Here is a 19,548-nt window from a genome sequence, read left to right on the forward strand (position 1 = left end):
GGGCAGGGATAGATCAGGAATTCTTGGGAAGAAATTCTTCCCTGTGAGGCTGAGGAGGCCCTGGGATGGAATTCCCAGAGAAGCTGTGGCTGCCCCTGGATCCCTGGCAGTGTCCAAGGCCAGGTTGGACATTGGGGCTTGGAGCAGCCTGGGACAGTGGAAGGTGTCCCTGCCATGGCAGGAGGTAGAATGGGGTGATCTTTAAGTTCCTTTCCAACCCAAATTCCCCAGTCTGGAATTGCATGGTTGGGCTGTCACAGTCTGACTCCCAGTGACTGGGGTTTGGAAAACTGCCCCTTTCCTGCCTTAAGTTCCCCTAAAACTGAATTGTGTCCATACTGGGCTCAGGACATTCCAAACCCTGCTGTGCCTCTCCAACTGCCTGGGGGAAGCCACAGCTGAATCATGGCTTAGGAATGATGTGGAAAAGGTGAGTTGCCAATCTGGGGAAACCCCAAATCTCTCAGATTTGTGAGGATTTTCCACAGTTTCTGCACTCTGTGTTTCCAGGTGACTCTGGGCAGGCCCAGGGAGGGTTAAGCTGGGTTTAGCACAGGCAGTGGAGCAGCAGCTGAGGTGGCACTGGAGCTCAGCCCAGGAAAGGTTTGGGGGTTTCCTTCCTTGGGTTTTTTGCTTACACAACATCACTTTAAAATGCTGAACTGCGACCGGGATTGCATCATGCCAGAGCTCTTCCCTGTGCTGAGGATGAGGAGTACACTGTCCAAGGAGTTCCCAGCTTGTCTTTTAAAGCCTCTTTATTACTGCAAAGAGCCTGGAGGATTTTGGAAAGTCTATGTTCAGGGAAGGAGCAGCTGTGGTTTGGGCTCACTCTGAAATCCCTGCTGTTCCTAAAGCGGGAAGGCCCTGTGTCTGCTGGAGTCACAGCATGTTGTCACTGGAAAGCATTCCCTCCATCACTCCTCTCTTCCTTCTCTCCTTCCCCCTTGACAGGACAGGAGGGAACAGCCTCAGGCTGGGCCAGGGGAGGCTCAGCTTGGCCAGCAGCAGGAATTTCTGCATGGAAAGGGTGCTCAGGCCTTGGCAGGAGCTGCCCAGGGAGGTTTGCAGTCCCCATCCCTGCAGGTGTCCCAGGAAGGCCTGGCTGTGGCACTCAGTGCTCTGGGCTGGGGACAAGGTGGCCATTGGGCACAGCTGGGACTGCATGGGCTGGGAGGGCTTTGCCAGCCTCTGTGGTTTTGGGATTCCCTCCTGCTTTTGGCAGCTCCTACTCGCCCCTGCCAGGTTTCATGGCCTAGAGATGACACTCTGTGTGGTGTGTCACCTCCTGCTGCCCCAGCACTGCTGGGACCCCTCTGGGATGAGGAGCCTCAGGGTTCCAGTGCTGCTCTTGGTCTGTATCTGTTCTAGAAAGTTCCACTTTCCTTGATCACTGTCAGAAAACAGCCACTTTAGGGAGAGGTGTTTTTTATGCAAGGGTTGAATCTCCCCACTCTCTTTTCCAAAATGAGCATTTCCATCTTCCAGTGTATCAAAGCATAAAATTCCCAATTTAATCCTAGTTCCACAGTGACTCATTTCAAGACTTTGTTTTTAAATTGTTTTTTTAGTAACAACCTTTTCAGTGAGGTGGCACCAGCTCAGCTCCAGGCAGGCAGGGCTCATTCACTGCCAGGATGGTGCTGTTCAGAATGGGGAGAGCTTCTCATTTTCCCACTGAATTAAAGAATAGCAGCTCTCACTTTGGGGCAGAAGGATTAGGATCTAGGAACACCTGCCTTGTACCAGCATGTTTGGGATCATTGCTGTTTGCCCATCCCATTCACAGATGATTTTTTCTACCTGAGGGAATGGCTGGAGCTGGGCCAGGGCAGCTCAGGCTGGATATTGGGAAAGGTTGTTCCCCCAGAGGGTGCTGGCACTGCCCAGGCTCCCCAGGCAATGGGCACAGCCTGAGGCTGCCAGAGCTCCAGGAGCCTTTGGACAGCACTGCCAGGGATGCCCAGGCTGGCATTGCTGGGGGTCTGGGCAGGGCAGGGTGGCACTGGATGATCCTGGGGGTCCTTTCCCCGCTTGGGACATTCTGTGATTCTCTCATTTTCCTGGCCAAAAGTGTTCATGTTTGGTTGGTAAGGAAGGAAAAATATTTCAAAACTGTTTTTCTAATGTGAATGATCTTTGCCTGCTAATACAGGGATTTATTTCCATTTATGCCATTGGTGGTGCCTCTAAATCGCTGCTTCTCATGCTCTGCCACCCTGTGTGCTGCATGGTGTCCCCTGGCAGGGACTGCTCATGGGGAAAGGAAGTACCTGGGGCTTCGGGTGATCTTTTATAGTGATACTCAATGGAAAAAAAGATGTGGGGGGGTTTCTGGGAAGAGCCTTTTTCCTCCCCATGGAGAAGTAAAAAGGTCGGGATTGTCCCTCAGGAGCAGTGTGACCACTCCTGCAGCTTGCCCTGCAGAAGGATGGCTCTTTCTTCCTCATTTACCTCTAATCCCTTGTCCTGCCAAGTCATTTAACTTGTCACACGTGGGATCTGCTGGCATTCCATTGCTGAGGGCACTGCACAGGCACTGCTGGCACATCCCAGAGCTCATCCTTGTTCCAGGATTCCCCACTGTCACCCATTTGTGCCTGGAACCAAACAGGTCTGTGAGCACCAAGAATAACAAATCTTGGCTTTCCTGCAGACTTGTGTTTGTTATTCACAAGCTCCTTCCTCCTCCTCCTCCTTTCCTCCCTCACCTTCTTCCCATGCCATTGGCTTCTCCTCCCCCATGTGCCAGGATCCACATGTGCCTCGGGTCCCCCTTTGCTGCTGTCCTCATCCTCGTGGGATGGGAATTATACAGGAGAGTGGCTCTGCTTGAGGTTGGGAAGTAGAGGATAAGGAGATCACAGGGAAGGGTTTTTATTTCCAACGAAGTGAAGCAGATGGCTGCAGGCTGTTGTTGAGGTTGGATAATTAAGGTTAGGGATCAGCTGTAGGAATCTGGGGAGAGGCAGCACCTCACCCTGACAGAGCCTTGTCCTCTTGGAGTCCTGTTCTTCCATGGAAGGGAGAGATTTTGCTGGGAAAGCCCTGAGCTGGCTGCAGCAGGGCCACATCTGCTGGCTTGGGAGCAGCTCATTCCTTCTGGCTGATTGTGGGGTGTGTGCCATGGCCAAGGCAGAGGCTGTTGTCACCCGGTTTCCTGCTCTCCAGGGGTCCTGGGAAAATGGAAATCACCAGTTCTTGGTGAGACACATGAGGGATAAATAAGGCTAAAATTGGGAGAAGCTGTCCTTGTACGGCAGCATGGGAATGGTGCTGCTTCCCTTGGATTAATTATGCAGCAGCATGTCTGGGAAGAGACCAGAGGAGTTCTTGGAGCCTGGGCTGCTGGGGAGGAGGAGGAGGAGGAGGCCAGGCAGTGCAGGGAGAGCCCTTCTGGATGTCCACATTACTCCTGGGGCACTGAGCTCCCTCCGCCATCCTGTGAGGCCATGAAGGTGAGACAGAGCTGGGCTGTCAGACTGGATTTTGGGTCAGCTCTGAGCTCTCCAGCCTGGGCCTCCAGCGTGGGATAGACATGGAGCTGCTGAAGAGAATCCAGAGGAGGCCATGGAGATGCTCCAAGGGCTGGAGCCAGGCTGGGAGAGCTGGGGGTGTTCCATCTGGAGAAGAGAAGGTTCCAGGGAGAGCTCAGAGCTCCTGCCAGGGCATAAAGGAGCTCCAGGAGAGCTGGAGAGGGACTGGGGACAAGGGCTGCAGGGACAGGACACAGGGAATGGCTGCAAACTGCCAGAGGGCAGGGAGAGATGGGATATTGGGAAACAGGAATTGTTCCCTGGCAGGGTGGGGAGGCCCTGGGATGGAATTCCCAGAGAAGCTGTGGCTGCCCCTGGATCCCTGGCAGTGTCCAAGGCCAGGTTGGACACTGGGGCTTGGAGCAGTCTGGGACAGTGGAAGGTGTCCCTGCCATGGCTGGGGTGGCACTTGATGGCCTTTAAGGTCCCTCCCAGCATGAACCTTTCTGCCATTCCATGATTTATCAATAAATTCTGATAGCAAGAGGGGAATTCTCTATTTCTGTGTCACCTTATCAGAGCTACCAAAATTTTTGCTTCTGTATCTCAAGTTCTTCAAGCTCCAGCTATTGTTAGCTGTGGGTATCACATTCCCAGTGCCCAGAGCTGGGAATCCCTGGCTTTGGGCAAGCAGTGCTGCAGTAATGCATCTCCTGGCTCAAGGCTGGCAGGATGGAACAGCAGGAACATTGTGAGGTTTTTCTTTGATTTCTTCTGAGCTTTCTTTGGCATCTCCAATTTTTCAGGCAGGGATGACTCACTCATCCATTATGTGGTTTCCTGACTTTTAGCAATTTCTCTTTCACTCCATGATTATGAGTTTGGATCCCAGAGAGCGGCAGCCAGCGCTCGGCGCCGTGGGCTGGGGCTGCCTGGAGCAGTGACTCACGGCTGGGATGGGAGCTCTGAGGGACTTGCATTCCTCCCCACCTCTCACTGGGAGTTTCAGGATCCATAGAACAGAAGCTATGGTGCCCCTGGATCCCTGGAAATGTCTGAGGCCAGCTTGGACAGAGCTTGGAGAAACCTGGGGTAGTGGAAGTTGTCCCTGCCCAGGGCAGGCGTCAGACTGCATTATCTTTGAGGTTCTTCCCAACCCAAACCATTTTGGGATTCTGTGGAAATCACTGGAAAGCTGGTGTGGGCCATGGGATGATGGTGTCTGTTTGCAGAGCAGGAATGTTGATCCTGGCTCCCTGAGGACAGGAGCAGGTGCCAGAGGGCTGCCCAGTCCCATGGATTGCTCTGGTGCAGAGACCACAGATCCTCCTGCACAGCTCTGTCTGCTCTCCCAGCACTGCCAGGGCTCTGCAGAGTGTTCCCAACACATGCAATCACAGAATCCTACAGTGGTTTGGAGCAACCTTAAAGCTCATCCAGTGCCACCCCTGCCATGGCAGGGACACCTTCCACTGTCCCAGGCTGCTCCAGATCCCATCTTTGAACACTTGCAGGGATGCAGGGGCAGCCACAGCTTCTCTGTGCCAGGGCCTCACCATCCTCATGGGGGAGAAATTCCCCCAATCTCTAGTCTAACTCTTTCCTCTCTTAGTTCAAAAGCATTCCTTCATGTCCTGTCACTGTCTGCCCATGTAGGAAGACCCTCTCTCACCATTTTTGGGTGGCCCTGGCTGTGGCTGCAGTTTTAATGTTTTGATGTTGTTCCACACAGGGCAGGAATGTGTCAGCAGTCAGGTTATTTGGTTTATGGTTATGAAGTAACCCAATCTCCAGTTATTTCAGCTCGTTAGAACTCCCCTGGCCACAGGATAGTTTGGCTTCTGCCGTTCCTCCAGAGAAGGCCCTGATGTGGTATTTTGGAGCTGCCCTTGGGTAGAGCCGCTGTGCCTGCCAGGGTGGTACCAAAACAACCTCTATTATCTTATTTGTTCAGCCCAGGAGAAATATCCCACACTCCTTGGGCCTGAGGAAAGCAAAGGTCTCTCCGGAAGGAAATGGGTGAAGTTGGCACTTTGAGGCTGCAGCACCCAAGCCAGAGTGCCCAGATCTGCTCTGGGGAGGTTGGAATCACTCCCAGAATCTCTGCTGGAGATGGAGTGGTTGTTCCCAGATGGAGTGGATCGTGTGTGGGACAGCATGGGCAGGAGGATGGGTTGGCTCTGCCAGGACAGCAGATCCATGGGTGGCATGGGGTGGTGTGATGTGCTTCCCACGCCCACAGAAAACAGCCTTGCTTTGGGGATTGTGTCTGAGTTGGGGTGGGGGGTGGTGTTTTAATGGGGTGGAAAGAGCAAAGCACTTGAAGAAAAGTGGGATGACTTTCCAGTGAAAAGCTCTGGTGGAGGGGATTGGGTGGAAGCCAGGGCTGGAAGGGCTGTGCTGCTGCTGCGGGGAAGGGGGAGGAGGTTTGGAAGCAATGGGCTGATATTAAATCAGTAAATTGGTGCATGGAGAGGATGAAAAAGGCTGATTGCACTCGGTGATGAGAGAATTGATGGTAGTAAATAAATGCTGAGCGCGTGCCAAGGAGAGGAGCCCATTTAGGGAAGGAATTTTGAGGTTTTAATTGAGTGTAAGTTCATGGTTGTACAGTAACCTCACTTTGCTGCTTAATTCCTGCCTGTCGCTGTGTTTGGCTGCTGGTGGTGCCAGGAGGCTCCGTGGATCACACAGGGCTTCCTCCTGCATCTGTCTGACCCTGGGTGGCTTTGTCTTGCTGATCCTGAGACACCGGGGACTTCCAGAGCAGAGGAGACAGGTTTGGCCCCAGGAACTGAGCACAGCCTGTTTCCCTGGGCGCTACTATTAAATGGTTTGGGAACGTTTAGGGTTGGACCTTCCAGCAGAGACACCCGAGGGCGTTGGTACTTCTTTAAAAGTCTCTCCGAGATTAAACAGTCCAACTTCTGCTTGGATTTACATTTTTTCTAGACTGTTTAATCTGACTTGGATACAAGGGTTTGGTGTTTTGCATCATGCAAGGTGCTCCCTTAGAGGAGAAAATTCTCTTTGAACTCCTGCTAAAACTTCCGTAGTCACTGAAGGTTGGAGCAGCCTGGCACAGTGGAAGGTGATGAGAGAATCCCAGGACACTGCCAGGGATCCAGGGGCACCACAGCTTCTCTGGGAATTCCATCCCAGGGCCTCCCCACCCTGCCAGGGAACAATTCCTTCCCAATATCCCATCCATCCCTGCCCTCTGGCAGTGGGAAGTGTAGATTTGCTCCTTGCTGCCTTTCAGAGCAGGATTTGGTGCCCTGGCTCTGCACCTCCCAGGGAAGGAGTTTGCCAGGGAAAGTGCATAAAAGGGAATAGGCGAATGGGCATGTGCTAAAATCCCAAATCTGTTTGATAAATCCCTTTTTTTAAATTTAAAAAAAAAAAATTATAAGTGAATTTCACGTGCATTTGTGGCTGAGTGTGGTGCGTTAGACCTGGAGTCTGACAGTTGTCTCTGTAGTAAACAATTCCCAGCTGTACAGTGTCAACTCCAAGTATAAAAACACTCTGAGTACTTCCCTGACAGCAGGAATGGCTGGATACTCTCGTAGCTCCCTCAGGCTCTGCTGTTTGGGAATCGGAGCTGGAAAGGCAGGATTATTACTGTGCCCTTTTAGCCTTGCTCTCTGTGCTGCTGCTCTGCAGCCTTGCAATGTCAGAGCTCCCAGGCTTCCCTTTGATATTCCATTCCGTCCAGAGGGAATGGAAATCTCTGGATACATCCCTCACGCTTTAATGCCTTCGTTAAAATTCCTGAGGTTGTCATTGGCATTTTCTTTAGTTGAAACCCGGAGTTCCAGGGGAGGAACCCTGAGCACGGAAGTTCAGCTGAGCCCTTGTTTACATGGGTGAAATATGTAAACAGTTCTTTTTCCCCAAATATAGGCCTTTCTCCCTTGGCTGCCCTCCCGGTGTTTATAAAAGGCAGTTATGTAAATGACAATTGTAATAATTAAGCTGCTGTTTAGTGCTGTCCCCATGGCTGCTGCTGCAGAGCTCAGACCCTGCTAACGAGCTTCGGGCGTTATTGGAGATAATGGGACCTCACAGGAGGAAATCAGGGGAAATTAAACAAACAAAGTTCTCCTCAGACAGAATCTCCCACGAGAAAGGAAAGATCTGGGATGAAATTCTGATACTGGGGAGCTCTGGAGGTCATCCTGTCCAGAGCTGCTGCTCCAGGGCTGTGTCCCTTTGAGTTTGGAGTGTCCCCATGGCTGGAGCCTCCGCAGCTTCTCTGGGCAGCTTGTGCCACCAGGGCCACCATGAGACACATCTGTGTCATCTGCTGTAATGCCACCCCGAACTGCCTTCCCTGGTAGATGGAAACAGCTTCAAGCTGCACTTGGGGAGGTTCAGGTTGGATACTGGGGAGAATTCCTTAGTGGAAAAGGTTGTCCAGTCCTGGCACAGCTGCCCAGGGCAGTGGTGGAGTCACATCCCTGGAGGGATTTCACAACTATGTGGATGTGGCACTTGGGGACATGGGGACGTGGTCAGCAGTGGCCTTGGCAGTGCTGGGCAACAGCTGGACTCGGTGGTGTCCAAGGGCTTTTCCAGCCTGGATGATTCTATGAAATTCCAGCTTTATTTTGGCACTTAGGCCTCAGTGTCTGTTGATGATGTGGGTTGGTGGCACCTCTGGGGTGGCAGCAGGACCCGAGCAGAGGTTGCTCCTTGCAAAGTGCCTTTGGTGGGGACAGCGAACCCCAGGGGTGTGTGGATGTGGAGCCGGCAGGAGGGATGTGGAGCTGGCAGGAGGGATATGGAGCTGGGAGGAGGGCTGGAGAGCCGGCAGGAGGGATGTCAGTCCGGCAGGAGGGATTTCAAGCCGGCCTGTGTTGATGTGCCCAGGTTAATGGGCCATCAAGGACACCCCTTGGCAGGGACAAAGGGCTCTTTGTTCTGCACGGCTGGGCAGATGCAGCCGTGGAGTTGATAGTGGGGAGATAAAGAGCAGGGCTGGAGCCACCAAACAGCGGGATGGAGACAGAAGGTTCCCGATGACTCAGAGAGGTGTGGTGGCAGTGAAGATGATGCTGTTGTTCCTTAGGGCTCCAGGAGTCACAGCCCTGGGAGGAGCAGGCAGCCAGAGTCTCTTGGGGAAGCTGCTGGAGCAAAAATTAGGGCTGGACGATCTGGAGATTTACCTAAACAAAGACAATTTCACACTCATTTTGAGGCTTTTGTTTGCTGAAGGCGTGTTGGAATAACCTGATATCAGCATTCCAGGCCCGACTGGCCAGGACTTGGAGCAACCTGGGATAGTGGAAGGTGTGGATGAGCTTTAAGGTCCCTTTCCCCACAAAGGATGATTTTGTGCTGTGATGTTTAGGCTTAATCTTCCATCAGTCTTATGCAAAGTGGCTGGTCCTGGGCTTTGTTCCTTAATTTGGGTATTCCTGCAGCTGCAGCCCACAGAGATAACACGGAGAGGAAAGGAGATAACAGGGAGCACAATGGCCCATCCTGGCTTCTAAAATTTTGGGACCATTCTGTTATCAGTTCAGGCGATTAAATCATTTTTGCCTGGTATTCAGGCTCCTTCTGGTCTTGATGAAAGCACCAAATTCCTCCCTGATTTTGGTCTGATTGCTGTTGATGGTGTAGTTGGTTATCAGCACCTGGCAGCTCTCCAAACCCTTGTTTTATTGCTCTTGCTGCTGCTCTCAGTCCATCTTCATTCCTGGCATTTGTGCTGGAAATACCCTGGGGTTGTCGTTGGGGTGGCAGGAAATCTGGGCAGGATCCCCTCAATCCTTGGCTCCCTCAGGCCTTCATCCCTTCCAGTGCAGTTCCCTGGATCTGGATGACCCATTGGACAGAGGTGGTTCAGGGCTCAGCAGCTCTGTGGTCAGGACGGTGTTAATCTGAATAAACCCACTTCATTTTACAATAACACGACCTTCCCTTCCCACAATCCCAATTTTGCTACAGCGTTGCCCAGTTCTTCCCTGTAACAATAAGCACAGGCTCGGAACAAGATAACCGTGTAATATTTTGGGAGATATCTTTTAGCCTGGCTTCGTTTTTCCTTCTGGAGTTGTGTCCAAGGGCAGCATCAACACAGAGCCCATCTCGTGTCCCTCGGAGATAGTGAGAGCAGTCAGCACAGAAAACCCAAAGTTCTGAGCTCTTCTTGCAGTGACTGTGGAGAAAACACTTACAGGGTAGGAGAGGAATCCCAAAAATCTCTCCAAATCAACCTCAGGGCATCCAGTGTTCTTCCGAGGTCCATGTGATTCTGCGTGTCCCTTATTGCTGCCAGCAGCCTTCAGCAGCTGGCCAGGAGTGGCCTGGAGGAGAGGAGAGCCCTGGGAAAGGGAAAGGTTCCAGTTCACTCACTGGTTTGGTCACCACGGGGCTGCTGGATTCCCCTGCCCACGTGGACAGCCATGAGTTAGCATGGAATAAGCTTCCCGAGGTTTGGGAAGCAGCTGGACAGCAGCCCTGCCTCTGCAGGAGACTCCGTCATTGTCCAGGTCATTGTCACTGGGAAGCCATTCCCTTGTCCCCAGTCCTTCTCCAGCTCTCCTAGAGCCACTTCAGGCCCTGGAAGAGGCTCCCTTCTCCCTTCTCCCTTCTCCCTTCTCCCTTTTCCAGGTGAACACCCCCAGCTCTTCCAGCCTGTGCAGCACCTTGCACTTGGCCTGGTGAACTCCATGACCTTGGCATGCTCCCAGATCTCGAGCCTGTACAGGTCCCTCTGGATTCCCTGTCCCCAGGTCATGTGTCACCCCCTGGCAGTGCCATGAAGGGCTGGATCAGCCCTGTTTGGTGCTTACATGGACTCAGGCACGCAGCAAAATCTAAAGTGTTAGTATTGGAAAGTAGAAAACTATGTGCAAAGCAGCCAGAGAAGTCCATTCCATAATCAGGAAGGGGGAAAGGGCTTTTAATTGGCGTGTTTTATAAACACACAGCTCTTCCTCCCCAAACGTCCCTGCTGCATGCAGTGCCAACACCAACAACCTCCGAGGAACATGTGGAGCTGGGGATGTGGGCAGAGCCAGACCCTGCTGGGAGTGCTGCCCTGGGGTGGGAATGCTGAGGGATTGGTGTGAGAGTGTCACTGAAAATCGGGAAGAAACCCTTTAATGCTATATTTGAAGTGATAAAGAATCAGGCATTACTTTATTATCTGGCCAGGATGTTGTTCTCGCCAGGTTGTACCACAGAAATCATCTCATCCACACATAGCCCGGGTGTGCAGAGAGAATCATTCCATCACACATGATTTTACTCGATTCCCCAGATATTTTATACAGTCAAATTACATAGAAATGTATTGGGTCGGTGTTCATTGGTCCAGAGCTGAGCAAACCCCCAGTATTCAGTTTCCCATTGGATCTGAATCTCCTCACCTCTGATGTTAATTAGATTTTTCATTCTCCAATTCTCCCCTCAGTCCTTTCCTGCCCAGATGTCTTCAGCCCTGCTGGAGGTGCTCTGGGGTAGCTGTTTGTAGATAGCCACTGCTGGCTGCTGATGTTCTGCTGAGAGCTCTTTAGCTTTGGGTTCCTCCAGGCTGTTGATCTGCTGAGTTCATCACACCTCACCTGGTAGAGCAATGGCCTGGAGAGAAACCTAAAATTCCTTTTCCCGGGGTAAAGACAAAGAAACCCTTTTGACTGAAGTTACCCAAAATTTTTAAACTGGTATATTTTCCAACAAGAGGAGCAGCCCTCCCTGCCTTGTGCTAGCAGGGCTCCCTAGTCAGTGGTGCCTCCAGCACTCTCCAGACTCCCTGTGAATGCTGCTGGTGCTGTTCCCTGTGCCTGACGAGCTGCTGTTTGCTCCCAGCAGAGTTCTGCCGCATCGACAAGGCGCTGTGCCACGACGAGGACGAGCAGCTCAGCTTCGAGGCTGTGCGCAACATCCACAAGCAGATGGATGACGACGCCAACGGCAACGTGGATGTGGAGGAGAGCGACGAGGTCAGTGCTGGGGCTGCTGCCCTGCCAGGCCACTGCTGGGGGGGTGCCTTAAAGCTGGTGAAAATAACAGCCAGACACAGCAGTGTGGGGAAAAAGGGAATTCCCTTGGTTTGATAGGATCCTAGGTGATCAACTCAGCAAAGGTGGAAACACACGGAGGAATACACCCTGTGCAATGTGTATACAAATATATGGTCCTTACAAATTAGCATATCTACCTAAAATCCCCCAATAAGAAACTTAACAAACAAAGTAATTGTCCCCTTATTCTATCCCCTTCTAAGTGAGACTACAGCCTAGTTTACAAAAACACTTTCCAGAGAGGAGGCTCTGGCCAAGGTTGGAGCCTCTAGGTTTGAGATAGTAGGGATGTTTTGTCTTCTCCTTCAGAGAATCCCCAACTAAGCTGAATATCAGAGTACCAGAGTTATAGACATGTAGGGCTAAGGTACAGAGAGTGTTTGTGAAGGGTAGAAGGAGAGGGAAAGGGTATAAAAGAAAAGACAAAAGCCATCAGGCATCAGGGGCTGCTCCTCACAGCCAGCCTGCTGTGGCCTGGAATTGGGCTTGGTGCCTCCTCCTCGTCACAGAGGAAGCCACATGTCACCTTAAGGTGATGCAAACAGTTTCTCTGCACTGCCATCAATGCTGGCTGGGGCTTTTCCTTGCTATTGGGGGTTTGCAGCCATTTTATTGTTGCCCAGAGCAGCTGTGGCTGCCCCTGGATCCCTGGCAGTGTCCAAGGCCAGGTTGGACATTGGGGCTTGAAGCAGCCTGGGACAGTAGAAGGTGTCCCTGCCATGGCAGAAGAGTGGAATTAAATAAGCTTTGAGGTCCCTCCCAACCCATTCCATGATTTTAGGTTTACTACATTCTTCCAGCACCCAGCTAAAAGTTCCAGTCTGTGTGTGCTCACTGCGGAAAAAGGAGCAGCTTTTTGTTGCGTCGGCCTTGGACATTTTGGCTGATAAAGTATTGAAGAGAAAGGAAGTTGTTGTTCTTTGTTTACACGAGCACCGATGGAAATAGGAGTCTGCTGGAAAAGGGAAAGCTCTTTGTTTGCAGTGTCGCCTCAGCTGTGGGGGTGCTCGTTGGAGGTGAGGAATTCTTTCTTCTAGGGAAAACTGGCAGCTAAACAGGAAAGTCAAAGTGTTGGAAGCTGAAAGGAAGCACGTGGGTACAGAGATCTGCTGCCACTCACAGGCAGTTCTGCAGTCCCAGGCCACAGAATCCTGCACTGGTTTGGGCTGGGAGGGACCTTAAAGCCCATCCAGTGCCACCCCTGTCATGGCAGGGACACCTTCCACTGTCCCAGGCTGCTCCAAGCCCCAATGTCCAGCCTGGCCTTGGACACTGCCAGGGATCCAGGGGCAGCCACAGCTTCTCTGGGCAAATCCTGCCATCACAGTGTCCCTCTGGAGCAGTGACAGTCCCAAGGACACAGCATAGGCCCCTGATGCCAGGAGTTGCTGCTTTTGGGTGGCTGTTCCTGGCTTGCAGAGCTGTTCTCTCTGCCTAAATCTCATTTGAGAGAGTAATGATAACAAATTAAAAGCTTCCAGTTGCATTTCCTCCACCATGAGGTGTTTTCCGTGGAGGCTGCTGGAGCTGCAGCCCAACCTCTCCCAGGGACTGGGGCAGCCTTGGGCAGCCCAGTTCAGCCTGTGTTTGCTGCTCCTTGGCATTAAATTAGGAATGAACCTTGTGTCTCTGGGGTTGGGCACAAATGGCAATTTGATGTCTCTCTGAGCAAGTCTTGCCCTTGCTCCATCCCGAGTTGTTGGGATCTCCTGGTGCAAACACTGCTGGGAATGTCTGCTCAGAGCCTTGGCACAGAGACTCTGCTGGGGTGGGAGGAATTCTACAGGTTTCCCAAAAGGCTCCAGAATCTGTGCCTTGGTGCCATGACAGCCACTCCTCAAACCCCTCTGAGCTGGATCTGAGCAGTGCTGGGTCCCGGCAGGGCTGCTCCTGCTCACAGCACCTCTCCCCTGCTTTTAGGAGGTCAGTGGGGCTGGAAAAGAGTGGCTGAGGAGAGGCTGAGGGAGCTGGGAAAGAGCTGAGGCTGGAGCAAAGGAGGCTCAGGGGAACCTTGTGGCTCTGCACAGCTGCTGCCAGGAGGGGACAGCCGGGGGGTCAGGCTGTGCTCCAGGGAACAGGGACAGCAGGAGAGGGAACAGCCTTAATTGAACCTGGGGAAATTCAGGTTGGATATTGGGAAAATCCCTCCTGGACAGGGCTGTCCAGCCTGAGTGGGACAGAGGGGCAGAACCCTAATCCCATTTCCTGCTGCCCACACTGGGGAATCAGCCCAGGACACAGGAATTTCAGGTCCCAGTGCTCATGGCCAAGGCCTGGGGAGCTTCTCCCCACCAATCCCAGGTCCTTCTCCCCAGGGCTGCTCCCAATCCATTCTCCCCCAGCCTGTGTTGGTGCTGGAATTGCCCTGACCCAGAGGCAGCTGCACTTGGATTGTTGCATTTACAGTTGAACTCAATGCTTTTAGAAATCTTTTCCAACCTCAGTGATTCCCTGTCCCTGTGATTCCATACATGCAGCTGCTGCTTTACCTCTGCTAGACTTCTATGGAAATTGCATTAAGTTCACCTTTCCATAAGCTCTGGAGCCACTGAATGAGGTATTGCAGGAATTTTCCTCTCAGAGCCTGTCCCCCCACATGGACCCTGCAATCAGGTTTAACTCCAGGCTGTGGCAGGACAGCTGCTGGGGGATTATTGGGAAGAATGCAGGAGGCTCAAATTTAAACCTTTTACAGGGTTCATGAAATCCCAGGATGGTTTGGGTTGAAGGGACCTTAAAGCCCATCCAGTGCCACCTCCTGCCATGGGCAGGGACACCTTCCTCTGTCCCAGGCTGCTCCAAGACCTGTCCAACCTGGCCTTGGACACTGCCAGGGATGGGCATTTTCCTGGTTGGTTGAAAACTTTGTGGGATTTTTTATTATTTTGGCCTGTGCTCCTTGAGGTATAGGTATGCTTTGAGGTATAGGTATGCTTTGTTTGGACTGAAAGCTTGCCTGGGCAGAAGGAGAGACACAGACAATGGTATTTTTAAAATAATTAAATTATGGGTGGAGTTTTATCCCACAACTTCAAGCTGTCCATAAATCATCCTTGGAGTTTTCCTGCTGGGAAGTGAATTTTCAATGAAGCTTCAGATGACATCAGTGGCCTCGATTGAAGTAAAAGAACTGTCCCTCCTGGGGAAATCTTCTAATTAGGGATCTATTCCTGTCTCCACACTCACTGCAAAGGCAGCTCCGGCTGTTTGGGATGTGCATTCCCTGTGCCAGAGCTCTGGATGCTGCCAGCCTGGTTTCCTGAGCAAACAAGCTTTGTGTTGCTGCTCAGTGTTTCCCTGACCCCACTGCCTGGGGTCACTGAGTGAGAAGAGGCCTTGGAGACAGGGATTTTCTGTCATTTCCATGGAGCTGGTAGCTCAGGGAAGCTGCTGAAGTTGAGGAGCACAGTGATTTCCAGGCACGTGGCTGGTCTGGCCTTGGCTCAGCACAGCGGGAGATGGAGCTCAGCAGGGAAGGTGGCACAGATCCAGGGATGTGGGAGGGATGGCAAGGTTTGAAAAATCACTTCAGTAGTTGGAGTTTGTGCAGATAAAAAACCACAAAACAGAGTTCAAGAAGAGTTTGGACAATGCTCCCGAGCCCAGGGGGGATTGCTGGGGCTGTGCAGGGCCAGGACTTGCCCTCGATGATCCTTTTGGGTCCTTTCCAACTCAGCAGATTCTGTAAATCTGTGGGCAAAAAAAACGCCAGAAAAATCCCACTTCATGGATCTGCTAATTTCTGAGAGTGCCTTCAGCTGACAAGTTTGTCCCCAGTCCCTCTCCAGCTCTCCTGGAGCCCCTTTAGGCCCTGGCAGGAGCTCTGAGCTCTCCCTGGATCCTTCCCTTCTCCAGGTGAACATTCCCAGCTCTCCCAGCCTGGCTGCAGAGCAGCTCCATCTTTAACATTTGGAAGTGCTTTGCTAGGAGGTTCATACTTGGAACATTGGTTCTTGTGCCTGGGGTTTGGAGCATCTGGGAGCCTTGGAGCAACCTGGGATAGTGGATTCCACCCCTGTCCATGGACCTGGGTGGGCTTTGGGGTCCCTTCCCACACAAACCAGTCTGGCATTCCATGATTTTGTCTTTTCCCCTAAAGGTACTGCTGGGAAGTGGGCTTTAAGGTCTCTTTGGGGTTTGGTGGGCACAGCCCAGCTCCTCCAGCCCCATCCTGCATCCTCTCCCTGCTCATTTATCGGGATGTCCCCCTGCCCAGCTCTGTCCCCTCCACCGAGTCCTTGGGGTTTGTTTTGGCCACTGTGTGCCCAAGGGAAGCTGAGGGATCACTTTTCCTTTCTGTGCTCCCCGAGCTAAATATACAGAGCAGCAGCTGATCCCTGCTGCCGGCAGGAGCTGGAGCAGGGCCGGTGACATTGGTGACATTGGTGACATTGCCGCCTTCCCGCTCGGGCACGGCGTCACCAGCCGGGGTGACATGGACACCTCTTGGCCAGGGATGGCACAGCTGGAGCCCCAGGTCACAGGCCCTGCTGCAGCTGCCCTGCTCAAGGCAGCAATTCCCCAGTTTTCCTGATTTCCATGTTTTCCGTGGCAGTTTCTGGGCAGCAGGGCAGGCTGGAGCTGCAGGACCTGCGGTGGCCTCGGCAGCACCTGCAGTGGATTTGCAGGCAGCCTGGAATGTAAAGCTATCCCAGATCCTTTTCATGCCCTATCTGGTGTTGAGCACCAGATCCAGAGATGACTTTTACATGGATATAATCCTGTTGCACATGGAAGAGCTCAGGGATAAAGCTGCCTGTGTGGGGATCATGTCCTGAGGGGTGGGAATGGGGAATTATCCTTTATTATGGAGAATTATCCACCTGTTGGGCACTGTGGTTCTCCTGCTGCTGCATTTCACAGTCTGGTTTGTGCTGGGGGTGACTTTAAATCCCATCCAGTGCCACCCCAGCCATGGCAGGGACACCTTCCACTGTCCCAGGCTGCTCCAAGCCCCAATGTCCAGCCTGGCCTTGGACACTGCCAGGGATCCAGGGGCAGCCACAGCTTCTCTGGGCACCCACTGAGCTATGATATTTATATTTATCTATATTTTTCAGTGCAACTGCATCCCTCTCCTCCTCATGACATTTGTTCCAGGTTGGATTTGAAGGTGCAGATCAAATCCAGTAATAATTTTGGGATTCTTACTCCATTGACATTGGTTCCATTGTGCCATTTAGGTGAATTTTTGGTGATGTTATAATTCAAAGAAAAAGCTGGTATCCCAAACTCCATGGTTCTAATTAATTATGCATTCTCTGTATTAAAATGAATTTAACATATTTACTTACTGAATAGTTCCTGTCTGGTCTTCCCAGGAACAGAAATATTCAGGGGTACAGCAGGGAATATACTTACATCTATAAAATACAGATATGTGTATCTTACATATCTTACATATCCTTTATATTTATATTTTTAAATTTTTTTATTTATTCAGATTTCTTAGGACTTTTCCATCAAAATTATTACTATTCAGAATTTTTTTTAATGCTCCTCATCTCCCAAAGATGAAGCAAAGCCTAATCCTGCTGTTAATTCCTCTCCTAGTTCTTGAGGGAAGACTTGAATTACCATGACCCAGCAGTCAAGCACAGCACCTTCCATGGAGAAGACAAACTCATCAGTGTGGAAGATCTCTGGAAGGCTTGGAAAACATCTGAAGGTAAAAAAAGGGCAAAAATCCAAGAAACCCTTTCCCAACAGTGGCAATAGTTTGGGTTTCAGATGCCCTGGGCAGAGAGTGCTCTCAGAAGGAATATACTGCTTTTCCTGCTTTGTACCAGCCCTTGTACTCTTCCTTTTTTGGGGTGGATTTGCAGGATTTCCTTGGGCTTGGTTCTTCCAAACTGTTAACAGTCCTGCACCTGAGCATGGCCACTAAAATATCAATTATTGTTTTGTTCCTCTGCCCTAGAAATGTGTGTTAAATAGAGCCAAATGCTGTCCAAGTCCAGGTTCTCCTTCAAACACCAAGTTTCAGATGGAATTTTAATGGGGTAATAACATCCTAAATATTCAACAGAGCTGCATGGGAGTTTTCCTGCAATTTATGTTTTCCTTAGGAAAAGTTTTCTGAACCTGAAAAGCTCCTTCTCTTAGTGAAAAAAAAGGGAATAAAATCCAGGAAGTGTCATAAGTACAGTCCATGTAGAAATAGCTTTTAAGCTCTTCCAAAATGCTGTTATTCATCCCAGCACCCAGGGAGGTGGTGAGAGTTCAGCCTCTAGTGAGAAACTTCCTGAAACTTGGGAATCTTGGAACAAACTTTTAAGATTGGCAAGTGCTTCCCCAGGGCTTTCACACAGAATTTCCACAGAAATTATTAATCCTATTTTCTTCAGTGCTCCTCATCTCTAAAAGATGAGTTCTATCAATGTCCATTCCTTAAAATATTGGATTTTAGTCTTCTAATCAGTTCATCAGCCACAGAAATTTCCACTTCTTATTTGTGTCTTGTTTGTATAATTTTTTCTGGTCTTAGCCCTTCAGTTACTCAGGGTGGGATGTGCTCTGTGTTCCCAAAGCTCTGTGGATTCAGCTGTAGGGAGTTGGGACATTCCCAGGAGGACTAAATGGACACTGAGGTGCAGCATTGGAAGGATGGATGGAAAATACAGTGGGGCTGTGCATGAGAAGAGAAGGATCCAGGGAGAGCTCAGAGCTCCTGCCAGGGCCTGAAGGGGATCCAGGAGAGCTGGAGAGGGACTGGGGACAAGGGATGGAGGGACAGGACACAGGGAATGGCTTCAAACTGAAAAATTATAGGTTTGGGTTGGATATTGGGAAGGAATTGTTCCCTGGCAGGGTGGGGAGGCCCTGGGATGGAATTCCCAGAGAAGCTGTGGCTGCCCCTGGATCCCTGGCAGTGTCCAAGGCCAGGCTGGACATTGGGGCTTGGAGCAGCCTGGGACAGTGGAAGGTGTCCCTGCCATGGCAGGGGTGGCACTGGATGGGATTTAAGGTCGCTTCCAGCCCAAACCAGTCTGTGATATTCTATATGATGATTCCAGAGCTGTTTATCCCAGACCAGACTCTCTCTGCCATGGAGCTGGACAGGATGTGTTGGAAATTCTTGTCTGAATCACTTAGGAGTGGATCAATTGCCCAGGACAGGGATGGAGTCACATCCTGGGGGGATTTCACAGCCCTGTGGATGTGGCACTTGGGGACATGGCCAGTGGTGGCCTCGGCAGTGCTGGGGATGGTTGGACTTGGTGGGCTCAGAGGGCTTTTCCAGCCTCGAGGATGCTGTGATTCCATGGCTCTGAGTCCCTTCTGTCTCTGTGTCCAAGAACTCCTCGTGGAAGAAATATTTACCCCATTACAGGGCTGTTTATAGATGGCTTTGCCTGGAGTATATTTTAATGTCAGCTGGGAAAGAGTAGAAATCATTAAGGGATGGAGGAGAACGTCCCATGATACTCCCCAGGCCCTTTCATGACTGAGCTGCCTTGGCTCTGTCCCTGCCTTTGGCACACACAGGACCTGCCACGTCTCTGGCAGAGCTGCCATGGCATAGCAGGTGTCCCAGTGTTGGATTTAGTTCCTGCTCTCACTTTCCCTTTCATCATCCTGTAGATCTGGCTGATAGAATAAGTTACTGGTTTCTAAAGGCTGCTCTGATGTCATGGAATCACAGAGTTTGGGATGGGAGGGACCTTAAAAAGCCCATCCAGTCCCACTCCCTGCCAGGCAGGGAACCTTCCACTGCCCCAGGTTGCTCCAGCCTGGCCTGGAACACTTCCAGGGATATGTGAAGCCTGATTTTGGAGTTTGAACTGAAGTAATGAAACTGGCATGAGGCTTGTAGGAAAGGTGTGCTCCTTGCTGTGAGTGTGAAAAGCAGCTGTGAAGGGCACTGACATCCCACAGGGATGGGGTGGCTGTGCTCCTTGCATCTGTTATCCAGCCATTGCTTTTCCTCCTTTCCATTGCTGCTCTTCCTAGTCACATGTGGAAAGTAAAATATTATTTCTGCCCCTTAATTATCTGAGGAGATAAAGGCTGTGATGCCTTTCCAAGGTGCT

The 19,548-nt window shown here is 51.3% G+C and overlaps 1 protein-coding gene across 10 annotated transcripts in view; it reads left to right on the plus strand.

The window, feature by feature from the left end:
- Window positions 1-19,548, plus strand: part of STIM1 (stromal interaction molecule 1) — a 70,046-nt gene that overhangs the window by 14,584 nt on the left and 35,914 nt on the right. For 8 of the 10 annotated variants that reach the window (XM_085072112.1, XM_085071872.1, XM_085072162.1 and 5 more), the window contains exons 2-3: window positions 11,301-11,434; window positions 17,069-17,183. In XM_085072112.1, the coding sequence (XP_084928238.1) occupies window positions 11,301-11,434; window positions 17,069-17,183 (249 nt within the window). The remainder of the gene's footprint in view (window positions 1-11,300; window positions 11,435-17,068; window positions 17,184-19,548) is intronic. The other 2 variants (XM_085071953.1, XM_085072417.1) reach the window with 1 other exon arrangement.

The sequence above is a fragment of the Lichenostomus cassidix genome, chromosome 1 (assembly GCF_008360975.1).
Source record: "Lichenostomus cassidix isolate B80296 chromosome 1, HeHo_3.0, whole genome shotgun sequence".
Lineage (NCBI taxonomy): Eukaryota > Metazoa > Chordata > Aves > Passeriformes > Meliphagidae > Lichenostomus > Lichenostomus cassidix.